Here is a 12,500-nt window from a genome sequence, read left to right as displayed (position 1 = left end):
TACATTATGTAAGGAGGTGGTCTTGATGTGCTTTGTAGCTATTATTTATCACCTTCCTCTGTGTGAGCTGTCCTACGGTTTGTGGGTGACATAAAAGATAGTGAAGGCTCACTGTGTGTGTCTGCGCTTGTGTGTGTGAAATGAACGAGATGGAGCAGGAACACATGCAGCAGGAACATCGGTGCATTCTGTCTCTCACTATTCTGCAGCTTGTAAAACGAAAAGTTCACATCTCTTACACACACACACACACACACACACACACACACACACACACACTCACTATCTTTTATCTCACCCACAAACCACACTCACACTTCATCGTTTGGGCCACTGGAGTATTATATGTGAACTACTTTCTACTTGTACTGAAGTTCTATTTCAGTCATTCTCATAACTTTCTTGTAGCTAGAGACCCCTTCATCTATACAGTTAACTCACACACTGTGATTTATTCCATGAACTTTTTATACTTATTTATATGCATAAACATTATGATATTATTACATTATTACCAGTGAAGTGAATAACACTGATTACCTCTTCATCATGGTACCTGTTAGTGGGTGGGTTATATCTATTATGCAGCAAGTAAACATTTTGTCTACAAAGTTGTCGTGTTAGAAGCAGGAAAAATGGGCGAGCATAAGAATTTGAGGATTTGAGTTTGATCAGGGACAAATTGTGGCGTCTAGACATCTGGGTCAGAGCATCTCCAAAACTGCAGCTCTTGTGGGTTGTTCGTGGTCTGGACTGGTCCGAAATTTATCAAAAGTGGTCCAAGAAAGGAACAGTGGTGAACCGGCGACAGAATTCAGAACCTGTTTCAGAATTATTGGCACCAGGGGTAAAAATTAGTTTGCCAATAATTGTGCCATATAAAGAAAGAAGATTCATATTTGTCACATGAACTTTACAGCACAGTGAAATTCTTGCTTCCCATATCCCAGCGATGTTAGGAAGCCGGGGTCAGAGCACAGGGTCAGCCATGACACAGCACTGCTGGAGGATTAAGGGTCTTGCTCAAGGGCCCTCAAGATAGGCAGCTTGGTTATACCAGTGCTTGAACCCCCTCCTTATACCCAGTAACTCAAAGCCTTAACCACTGAACCAGCACTAGAATATCTCTACGCCTCAATGACCATTAAAGAATCATTGTTTTGTAATGTTTTTCTTTTCTGCAACAGAATATTTGTTATCCTTTGGTAAACAAATTTTGCCATCAGAGGGGTGCCAATAATTGTGCCAAATGTGGTGAACGATTTAAAACTGTTCATTTTTAATTGGCCTTCAATTAATAGTTTTATTTTTGGTGGTTTCCAGTCCCGATCAGATTTGAGTATTGTGTCTAAATTAAAGGAATCGAATGAGTCATAGGTGGTGGTGGTCTTGATGATTCGTACACACACACACACACAACACAACACACACACACGTGTGAACAGCAGAAGAAAGGTTTAGCAACCATGTGATTGGCTGGTTGTGATGTAAGCTGTTACATAAGCTGTATTGAGTGGCTGATTTAGTTCTGAATGGAGGTGTTTACTATTTGTTGTGTTTGGGAGGGTTATAGAATGAGCAACAGGGTTATGAATAGCAGACATACGGGGTGTGTGTGTGTGTGTGTGTGTGTGTGTGTGTGTGTGTGTGTGTGTGTGTGACTGTGTGTGTGTGTGTGTGTGTGTGTGTGTGTGTGTGTGTGTGTGTGTGTGTGTGTGTGTGGTGAATCAGTAACCCAACAATTTTCTAATTTAATTTCCTTAAATAATTGCTTATGAGACAGTTCACAAGCACAGTGTTATAGGCTTGGCATAATTTAGTACAGTTCAGTGCAAAAGTTTGCGCATCTAAGAGCAAGTCTAAAGCCAGAGAGGAATTGAGCAAAACTTTTTGAAGGTACATTGTTGTCTTCTTATAGGATATGGGGTATGGGATACCAGAAATTATATTTTTCCTTCAAATGAAATAGGGGGGATTAGAATGAATCTATCAGTATCAAACCTTATATAATGAGCTTGATACACTGATTATTGTTATTAATGGAGACTGAATTACTGGAATGAATGTGATGGAGTATGTGATGGAGTAGCACATTGTTTTTGTGACCTTCGTGAGTCTTTTCAAAGTTTCTGTCCAAAGTTTTCACCTATGAGCTGTGGTCACTTGCCCCCACATAAAAAAGATTGAGTCTGGTTTGTGTTTTCTGGCTAATTCGGCTAGATTTTATTATTTACAGTAAATAAAAAAACATGATCTTTCATATGTATTCATGTAGGATTTGCACATTTTGATAAAACTCCCTATTCTAGAAAATATCTTCAAAAAATGCAGAAGAAGAAGGAGTCTCCTGCATATCGATAGCGACTCGCTGGCACCTGCAAATTATATACAATATCTCAGAAATGTATATTCTAGAGAGAGAGAGAGAGAGAGCGAGAGAGAGAGAAACCTGATTGGTTTGACTTTCTGCTGCTATTAGTTTACTAGTAGACTAAACCATGTGGGGTTTACAGCTGATCTCTCTCTCTCTCTCTCTCTCTCTCTCTCTCTCTCTCTCTCTCTCTCCTTTAAATTCCTTCATCAGTTAGCACTGTAATGCCTGCATCAATGTGTCCAGCAAAATACAGAAATAAACGCATTTCATCTGCCTGAAATTAGTTTTTGGAGAATGTACTTTCTGAAAATCTTAATGATATATAAACAGTTTCCTGTAAGTGCATACACTACATGGACAAAAGATTGTTAATAACTGACCATAAGATTCATATATGCTTTTTGAACTTCCTATTCAGCATTTATACCCCATTTCCACTTATAATAACTTTCACTCTTCTGTGAAAATGTTCCACTTAAATGTGCTTGTGGGGATTTGTGTGAGATTCAGCTAAAAGGTTGTAGGTAAAGTCAGGTGCTGATGTAGGTGAGATGAGGAGGCCCTGAGGTGCAGTCAGCATCCACATGCATCCTAAAGGTGTTCAGTGGGGTTGAGGTTAGAGCTGTATAGCAGGAGATCTTCCAATCCAACTGACGCAAAGCATATCATTGTCATGATAGAAGAGGTTTAAATCTCCTAATTCAGGTAAAGGCAAAAATGTAATGCTGTCTCATCCTAAGACATCCTATACAACTGTGTGCCGTTAGTTTTGGAGAAGAACCACATAAAGCTGGAAAAGTCAGTTGTCCCAAAACGTTTGTATATGGTATGTTGTGATGCATTGCATGTATTTATATTGATGTGATGTATTCTCTCTCTTTCTCTTCCTGTCCTCTCCATCTCTCTCACTTTTGTTTTCTCTTTTTGCAGCACTGCCAGTAATTCGACCCGGAGCAGTCCCACTTGCTCTCCGGTGTTGCGGAAGCGCTGTCGCTCGCCCACGGTGCCGAGTCTGGAGGGAGAGAACATGGTGGAGAAGGGCTCTGAACATTCCGACACCTCCAAGTCACCCTCAACCCCAGACCAGCTGGTAACCCGCACATACTCGGCTCAATCCACACGCAGCAGCTCTAAAAACTCCAAGGTGAGGAAGTCCACCATGATGCTTTCCTGCGTAGCAGTTTAGAGACTACGTAGCAAAAATGTACACACAAAAATGTAATAAAGTCACATTCGCTGAATGTTTGTGTGCATTGGTAATTGTTCTTGTTTTGACATGCACTATATTGCCAAAACTATTGAGTCATCTAGTCAAGTTTGAGCCAATTGGCTCTTATAATTCTTTCCACTCTTGGAAGATGTTCCACTAGATTTTGGAGTGAGCTTAAGGATATTTGTGTTCATCAGCCACAAGGGCATTATGAAAGGCAGGTACTGATGTAAGTGAGGAGACCTGGGGTGAAGTCAGCGTTCCAATACATCCCAAAGGTGTTCAGGAAGAATAAGATCAAAGCTCTATAGCAGGACACTGAAGATCTTCCTCTCCAAAGCATGTAAACCATATGTTCAAGGAGCTCACTTTTTGCACAGGGGCATCGCCATGCTTTTATTCGAATTAATGCAAAATTTTAATCTAAAGACACTGCAATTGAGTGCCTCCAGCTTTGTGGTAACAGCTTGGAAAAGAACCACATATAGCAGCAAAGGTCAGGTGACCCACTACTTTTGGCAATATAGTGTATATATTTAGTTTTTATTTGTATCACTTTTCATTGCGGAATATTTGCAGTTTTTATTAGTGTAAATTGGAAATTAGATTTTGAGTTTTGCTCTTTCCTTTTCATCCATCTGTCCGTTATTAAGTGTATAAAATGTCTATATGCCCCAGAAACTTCACCCCTTTCATGTGTATCAACATGCAAGTCCTGCCTTTATTACCCATAACACATTGTCTGCCTTTATACCCAGTCTGTGACAAAGTTGACCTCCTTCATCCAAAAACGGTCCAATGTCTAAAAAAAATTCCATCCATAAATAATGAAAATTGACTTCTGAGTTTTGGGAATCACTAAACCTGGAGACTCCTTTCAAAAATAAAAGCTTGGCTGCTGTTTCTGGCGAATGTGACAGGAATTCGACAGCGCTGTGCTGTATGTACATGTCCAGCTGAACTGAAATAACATTTGTACTATTTCAGCCCTGGCCATTTCATTGTGTGCCCCCTGTAATAGACAAGTAGGTGCAGCACTGAAATGGCTACTGATTGCATCGGACTGTCAGATAGAGCAATCAGTTCGAGTGACCTCTCGTAATCACACTCGTATAAAATCTCACCCACTGACCCAGTTACACTCTTTACCTAAAGAACACAGTGATACCATTCTATGCCACATAGACACTTTAAACTAAATAGTGCTAGTTTTAATTTTTACATAAATCTTTATCAATGTGACTGAATAAAAACTATGTGTTTCAAACTAATGGTTTGAAAGAAAGATGGATGGATGGATGGATGGATGGATGGATGGATGGATGGATGGATGGATGGTTGGTTAGATGGTTGGTTAGATGGATGGTTGGATTGCTAACTTAAAAGATAACCAATCAAATAAACTCATGCACAGACTTAAACATGCATAAAAAAAAATTACTAAATAGATTGAGGGCTGGCAAATATATGATTAGAGGTTTCAATTGATGGAAGGAAAGAAGGTTGGCTAATTGGATGAGAAAGTGAATTCACTGATAAACAGGAATAGAAAAGCATGGATGGAAGGATGGATGGATGGATGGATAGATGGTTGGATGGATGGAAGGTGTGTAAAATGTAAGTATGGAGAGATGACTAGATAGATAGAAGAGTGGCTAATTGAATGAAAATCTAAATCCATTGAAGCAGAAATAGAAAGGCATGGATGGCTGGATGGATGGCTGGATGGATGCATGGATGGATGAATGGATGGATGGATGGATGGATGGATGATAATTGGATGATGGATAGATTGCTAGCTAGATTTTAAAAGATAAACAAGTAATTAAACAGACTTGTGTAAGGACCATTTAATTAAATAGTTAATAAAAAAAGAATGATCAGCTGGGTGGATGGATGAATGGATGGATGGATGATGAATGGATGATGGATAAATTGCTAGCTAGATTTTAAAAGATAAACAAGTAAATAAACAGACTTGTGTAAGGACCATTTAATTAAATAGTTAATAAAAAAAGAATGATCGGCTGGATGGATGGATGGATGGATGGATGGATGGATGGATGGATGGATGGATGAAGAATGGATGATGGATAGATTGCTAGCTAGATTTTAAAAGATAAACAAGTGAATAAACAGACTTGTGTAAGGACCATTAAATTAAATAGTTAATAAAAAAACAATGATCGGCTGGATGGATGGATGGATGGATGGATGGATGGATGGATGGATGGATGGATGGATGGTGAATGGAAAGATAGATTCACCATTAGTTGGAAAAAGGAAAATAAAAAAGGGGTAGATGATAATAGATAAACATCTGCCTACATTTAGATATAAAGTGATGGATGGATGAATGGATGGATGGATGGATGGATGGATGGATGGATGGATGGATGGATGGATGGATGGATGGAAAACATAGTGAAGGACCATGTAAAGATGGATGTTAAGAACAATAACCCAGTCATTTTCCATGTTTGATTTTCTTTTAAGCTTCAGTTCTTTCCTTATTTTTTCCTTTCATTTTCTTTTCATTTTTGCTTTTGCTTCTTCATTAAGTGTTGAGCTTTGAATAAAACAACTCTCTGTGATTTAAAAGTGACTCTTTGTTCTCTCTTGCAACTCATTCTGTTTTGCTGTTGCATTTTGTTTTCTGATTTCTTTCTTCTTCTCCTCGCTGCATGTAAGTCTCACAAGCGACTGTCCAAAGTAAGCATTTCTCTTTTCCATTGTATGTGTATGTTTCATTATACACTTGTGTGGTTGCACACAAGCATTTGCTGCTAGTCAGAGTATCCCCCCCCCACACACACACACACAATCTTGTAAGTACAGTACATCTCTAACGTATCTAAGTGATTGTATATTGGGCGTTTTGTGTGTATGTATGTATGTATGTATGTATGTATGTATGTATGTGTGTGTTTTCTCCTAAAGGCTTTTTAAAAAAAAAGCTCTGACACTGGATACTCTTCCCATAAAAGACGTACCTTACAGAAAACACAAAGTAGCCTTCTTAAATAAATCCCATCACATTTTCTATTCCTTTTATGTGGAATGTCAGCCATATATACAGTAAGTCTTTTTTATATGCTGTTGCTATAGAAACTATGGATGTGCATCTCTATAACTAAGGCCGATGTGATTCACATCTCGATGCATAGCCAACGATACGATAAATTTAAAGATACCTACAAAGCAGCTACTGATGTGATGCGATACGATTTCCCTCATTACAATGCAGTGTGATCCGAATTCTATTTGATTCCACACAATGAGTTTCACTGCAGTGTAAAAAATATGATGCAAATAAATAGTTCACTTTTTTTTCTTTAGTTCAGACGGACAACAAATCATAAATCATAAGTGTCTTTAGACTTTTAACGTATGTGCCTTTCACAAACAGGCTTTTGTAATGCAAAAAAAAAAAAAAAAGATTAAATAAAGCCAGACATTCTCTTTATTTTCTGTCTCTAGCAAGCCTACTGACTCCTTCCAGCCTGGATTTTGAAGGTGGTCACTTGTGCTGTGTCCAAGCACGAATTGGCTTGGCCAGACCTCCACGCCGGGGTCTGCCATTTTTCCCCGATCTACACACTAAGGTGTCCAGATCCTGGAGCAGGCCATATTTGGCCCACCTCTTCACCCATAATATCTCCCTCTATGCTGACGTAGTGGGGTTAAAAGAGTTACAGGACAATGCATTGGGTTCAAGAGACGCTAGCTGGCTATCTCTTCCTGGGTGCAGCATCGTCTCTTAAGACTTAAGTTCTGCCCACCAAGCCCTTAGGAACCACTTCGGCATTGGTGGGGGGCTGCTCGGTGGGTGCAGATCTCACTTGGCATATCAACTTGGTGCATCAACTGCCTGGAGATGCTGGCTGTGCTTCTGGCTCTGATGCACATTCTCCCAGAACTGAGGGGCTGCCAAGTGCTGGTCTGTACAGACAACACATCGGTGGTCTTCTACATCAACTATCAGGGGCATCTGCGATCTCACCCCCTATACAGGCTGGCATGGCAGACCCTCCTGTGGACCAAGGGAAGACTGCTTTCGCTGTGAGAATCTTACATCCCAGAATACCTAAATCAGGAAGCAAATGCCCTCTCGAGGCAAGGGCCAAGGCCTGGGGAATGAAGGCTCTATACCAAGGTGTGGGAGCAAATATGGTGGAAGTTTTACAGAGCACAAGTGGATCTGTATGCGACTCAAGAGACATTGAACTCTCCCATCTGATTTTCCCTCACTTACCCAGCCCCTCTTGGGCTGGACGCCATGGTAAAGATGTGGCCGAGGCCATGCCTGTACACCTTTTCCCCCATCGCACTGCTTCCGGGTGTTCTGGAGGGAGTTCGCCAGGATGGAGTCCGTCTCCTTCTGGTGGCCCCTTGGTAGCTGGGCAGAACATGGTTTGCAGTCCTGGTGGCCCTTCTCAAAGAACCTCCTTGGGAGATTCCCCCCAGAAGGGATCTTCTCTCCTACGCAGGGGGCACCCTGGTTTAACCCCCTGCCTGGAGTTATGGAAGCTGTTGCTAGCCACTGGTCTCTCTACCTAGGTAGTGGAGACCATCTTCTAATCCAGAGCTGTTCTAATTCAGAGCTGGAGCCTGTTCTCTGCGTGGTGGACCCAGTTTTTTTGCCCGGGTGGTTCAGTGCAGGAGTTCCTGTAGGAGCAGTTCGCCTTAGGGTTGTCTCCTTCTACCCTGAAAGGTTACATGTCCGCTATCGCTGCTTATTGTGCTCCACTTGCTGAACAGTCGCTGGGCAAGCACCACCTGGTGACACGTTTGATGTGCGCTACCCGGAGGCTGAGGTCCATAACACGACACAGAGTGCCTGTGTGGGACTTGGCTAATGTGGTGGAGGCTCTGTCTAAGCCCCCCATTGAGCCCTTGGCCGAGGTGGCTCTTAGGTTTCTGTTAGTCAAGACTCCCTTTCGCCTACCTGAAGAGGTTCTGGTAACTACAGTGGCCATGTCCATCCTGGAGTACCCCAGGCATGGCCAATGCCTTTATCTACCACAGACCTAAGGTGCCTTTGGTTCCCCCACGACCTGTCGTGCTGCAGGCATTCTAGCATTCTCCTTTCCAGGCCCCTGACCAGGAGAAGCTAAATCGACTGTGTCCGGTGACGTCCACAGGACAGACCTGTGGAGGAAGTTGGAGTAGTTGTTTGTCTGCTATAGTCCCTATAAGAAAGAGCTCCCTGTGAACAAGCAGACCTACAGCAGGTGGATAGTGGATGCCATTTCATCCTCCTATGAGTCCTCTGCTCTCCCCTCTTCTTTCTACGGCCTGGTCCTCTGGAGTCGCCACTGCAACGCGACAGGCTGGTCCACCCCACTGACCTTCATCAGGTTTTATACCATTGACCTTCAAGCCACTCCGGGCTCCTCTGTCCTTCGGTCTAGCTGTGTCCATCCACACTAGGCAGGGACTGGTCAGTAAAACGTGATTGGACTTTCGTTCCCAAACATTGTTGACACAGCTTGTGTTCCTGAAGGGGTTCTAGGTTATGTATGTAACCTTGAGACATTTAGTGAGGAGAAATCAATATATTTATAAAATATGGGTGTAACGGCACACAAATATACGTTTTTTTTTTTTACATATCTTGGTTTTTTAAGTCATGGTTCGGTTACGGGGAAAGAGATGCAAAACAAAATTGTAAACAATGTTAAATAAAATGCATGCTTGGTTAATGAATATATAAAATAACATTTTATTATATTTTATACAAATAAAATAGATTACATCAAATTAATGCAATACACGTTTTTTATTATAATCGATTAAATTAATTAATCAATTAAATTAGCACAAATTTAAATGATTCAATAAAATTCAATAAATGGAAAAATGAAATTACTGTGTGTGTGTGTGTGTGTGTGTGTGTGTGTGTGTGTGTGCGTGTTTTACATTCAATATTTACTTTTCTAAAGATATGATCTACTTAACTGTTCTTCTTATTTCAGTATACTTTAACTAATGTCTTCATTCCTTCTAACCTTCATTCATTTACTACCTCGATATGTGAAATTGTCAGGATTTTCTCCTTTAAAGAGAAATTCTTAAAACTAAAGAATCTATAACGCTAGTGTTAGCCACCAACCAGGAAGTAGCTAGCGCTAGTGCTATGGGTTCTTAAGCGTTTCCATGCATGTGCAAAACAAATCACATTTTCAGTATGGAGTGAGCAGCCATAGTGACACTGCACAAACTCTAATTTCTTTTAATATCCCCCCTGGCATTGTTGTGTTTTTACAAGTTTAACAATAATAATAATTTAAAAAATGCCCTTAAAGTGTGAGGCGGAGACTAAACAAACCTAATACTGTACGTTCTTGAGAGAACTTAGATTTAAACTATGTTTCGCACGTAAAAAGGTCTGCACTGAAAGCCCTGTAAAATTCCAAATATCAGTCACACATTATTTTTTACTTTCTAAATAATAAAAGTATAGCTTATCTACAAATTATATATAAATAAATAGATTTTTACATGTTAAAAACAATGCGCACTTGTATTCGATGCACACTTCTTTAAATCGACGCATCACATTGTTAACTTTTATACCGATGCACAGATGAGAATCTATACATTTTTCCATCTTTAATAGAGGTGATAACATATTTAGAGTGATTGCATTGATATAAACAGGTGATTCGATTAACAACCAGCAGAACTACTGCTATAGAAAGTTCAATCCTTTTGTTCGGACAGGATTGAGAATTGAGCAGTGCTGTGGTATAAACCTGAGTCCTTACGTGTTCAGTTGTGGTGGGATTTTCCTCAGTATAGCATTTTCCCAATGTTCAGTAAAATGTGGATGTTCTGGAGTGTGTTGAACTGCAGTGTGATTCACTTCAAGTGGACATTCAACATTAAATCTACATTCAGAGCTGCCACCCACCTACGTACCGTTCACACACTCGCCTAATACCCCTTTCATTCTTATATATTCCTATTCATCTGTGCTGTCTCTTTTGTTCCAGTGTCTATGTAACACATCACACACACGTTTGCAAACCAAATGTCTGTCACTGTCCATTGAACTGTCACTGATTTTAATATCCACTCTTTCACTTTTCTGTTTCTGTCTGTTGACTTCATCCTGTCTCCATTCCACCTTTGCAGTATGACAGACTAAGCCTGATCAAAGTAAGCATTGATTTTGTATCATTCCACCTCTGCCATTCCAATGTCTTACAGTAGAGCTAAACAGTGAGAAAAAGGAAATACGTTCATGCTGAAGGTTTGTTCAGTCTGAACTGAAGAAGTGAGATGTGAATCTCAGCACTGTACCAGAAGAATTAACCAGGCCGAAATCACAAAAAATTAACAACATCTAAGCTGAAACGAATTATTATGAAACACAAAATTACTTGTACACTAACAATGCAAACACCCTCTAATTTCAAGCTGTTTAATCAGTGGTTTTATGTGTATTGGGATTCAAACATGAGGAGGAAATGACCTGAACAGTATTAAACTCATTTTATTATTTTATTATTTGACCAATTTTTTTGCAGAGAATCAATGAAAAACACTAACCCTGGTTCTGGCAGTTCCTCAACCTCAGCTACATCTCTTGAGTTAAAGAGAATAATATCATGACCCTGACCAGGCATTTACTAAAGATGAATGTAACTCATTGTCAGGTTAATAAACATGGGCTGTTGTGTGAGGTTTATATCTGACCTCTTTTATTTTTGTCATTTTTTGTGGGACCCCAGTCCTGATACACACCTCTAGTATGGATCAGGTGACCTGTCAATCTTTCTAGCCACATTCTGACAAATACTAGGGATGTTCATCTCCATAAGTGAGGCAAATGCATTTCACATTTTGATGCATAGCTGATGTGATGCGATACAATTCACCTCTATTACGATGCAGTGCGATGCGATTTCAGTCTGATTCAACACAATGCGTTTCATTGCAGTATGATTCAATGGAAAAAAATATAATGCTATACAATTCAATACGGTTAGTTAGTTCATATTATTTCTTTGGTTCAGACAGCTCTACCTCTGCCATGTTAATCTGTATTCTATGTGACTCTCAGGACACGCCTCGGCCTCCATAGTGTTGTGATGTGTATATTCATGTAGCAGCAGTGGTGCTGAGAAACAGTTTAGCGAGGAACACTCAATCTATATATCAAATATTGACCACGCATCTACTAATAATTATAAATAAATAAAAACTATTTTACAGATGCAAATTTGTTAAAAACAACAATAATACAAATGGCAACAAATGCACAATCTTACCATCCCTATTACAAAGCAATTCCAAATAAACATTATTAGCAATATTTCATAAATACCTTTTTTAGCTCTTCAGAGGGAACGATTTATCTCGTACCTGGTTGGATTGTTGCTCTGTAAATTCCTTCCTGAACACCAGTATAACCTCCTTTCCCATTGTCGTGTCTCCATCAGTGTGTCCATGTCCTCCTGTTCGTCTCTGAGAAACATACACACACTTCACATTGTCTCTTTCCGCAACCATCAGCAGGTCTGCTTCCTCTCTCATTCTCTCTCTCTGTTTCTCGTCTCGTTTCCAACGACACCGTGCCAGATCTTCTGTCAGAGGAAACATTTCCACTACTATAAGATCCAAATATTCCACAGTGAGAGTTCACACTGGGCTGTGGGAATCTAATCATCAGGAGTTCACACGTTTCAGAAGTTTCGCTTCTATCTTTGAGAAAGTCAGAAGCATTAGCATTACACATGGGCAATATTACAATATGATTTTAATAGTGTGAGAAACGACAACAGGTTTACACCTTCGCATGAGTTTTATCTGCACTTTCAGTTTCAGGTAGCTGCGTTAGCTGCGCTAGGTAACTGCACTGAGACCCATTTTTAGTGGCTCTCATGAAAATCGAGCTGTTGTCATAGC

The 12,500-nt window shown here is 40.2% G+C and overlaps 1 protein-coding gene across 10 annotated transcripts in view; it reads left to right on the top strand.

Moving 5' to 3' along the window:
• gramd1bb (GRAM domain containing 1Bb) overlaps positions 1 to 12,500 on the top strand; it is a 133,055-nt gene that overhangs the window by 95,620 nt on the left and 24,935 nt on the right. For 5 of the 10 annotated variants that reach the window (XM_046864144.1, XM_046864151.1, XM_046864150.1 and 2 more), the window contains 3 exons: positions 3,305 to 3,518; positions 6,276 to 6,296; positions 10,725 to 10,748. In XM_046864144.1, the coding sequence (XP_046720100.1) occupies positions 3,305 to 3,518; positions 6,276 to 6,296; positions 10,725 to 10,748 (259 nt within the window). The remainder of the gene's footprint in view (positions 1 to 3,304; positions 3,519 to 6,275; positions 6,297 to 10,724; positions 10,749 to 12,500) is intronic. The other 5 variants (XM_046864147.1, XM_046864146.1, XM_046864155.1 and 2 more) reach the window with 2 other exon arrangements.

Source organism: Silurus meridionalis, chromosome 13 (assembly GCF_014805685.1).
Source record: "Silurus meridionalis isolate SWU-2019-XX chromosome 13, ASM1480568v1, whole genome shotgun sequence".
In the NCBI taxonomy this organism is placed as follows: Eukaryota; Metazoa; Chordata; class Actinopteri; order Siluriformes; family Siluridae; genus Silurus; species Silurus meridionalis.
Note: the sequence above shows the minus strand (reverse complement) of the source record. Positions and strands in the feature narration are given on the sequence as shown.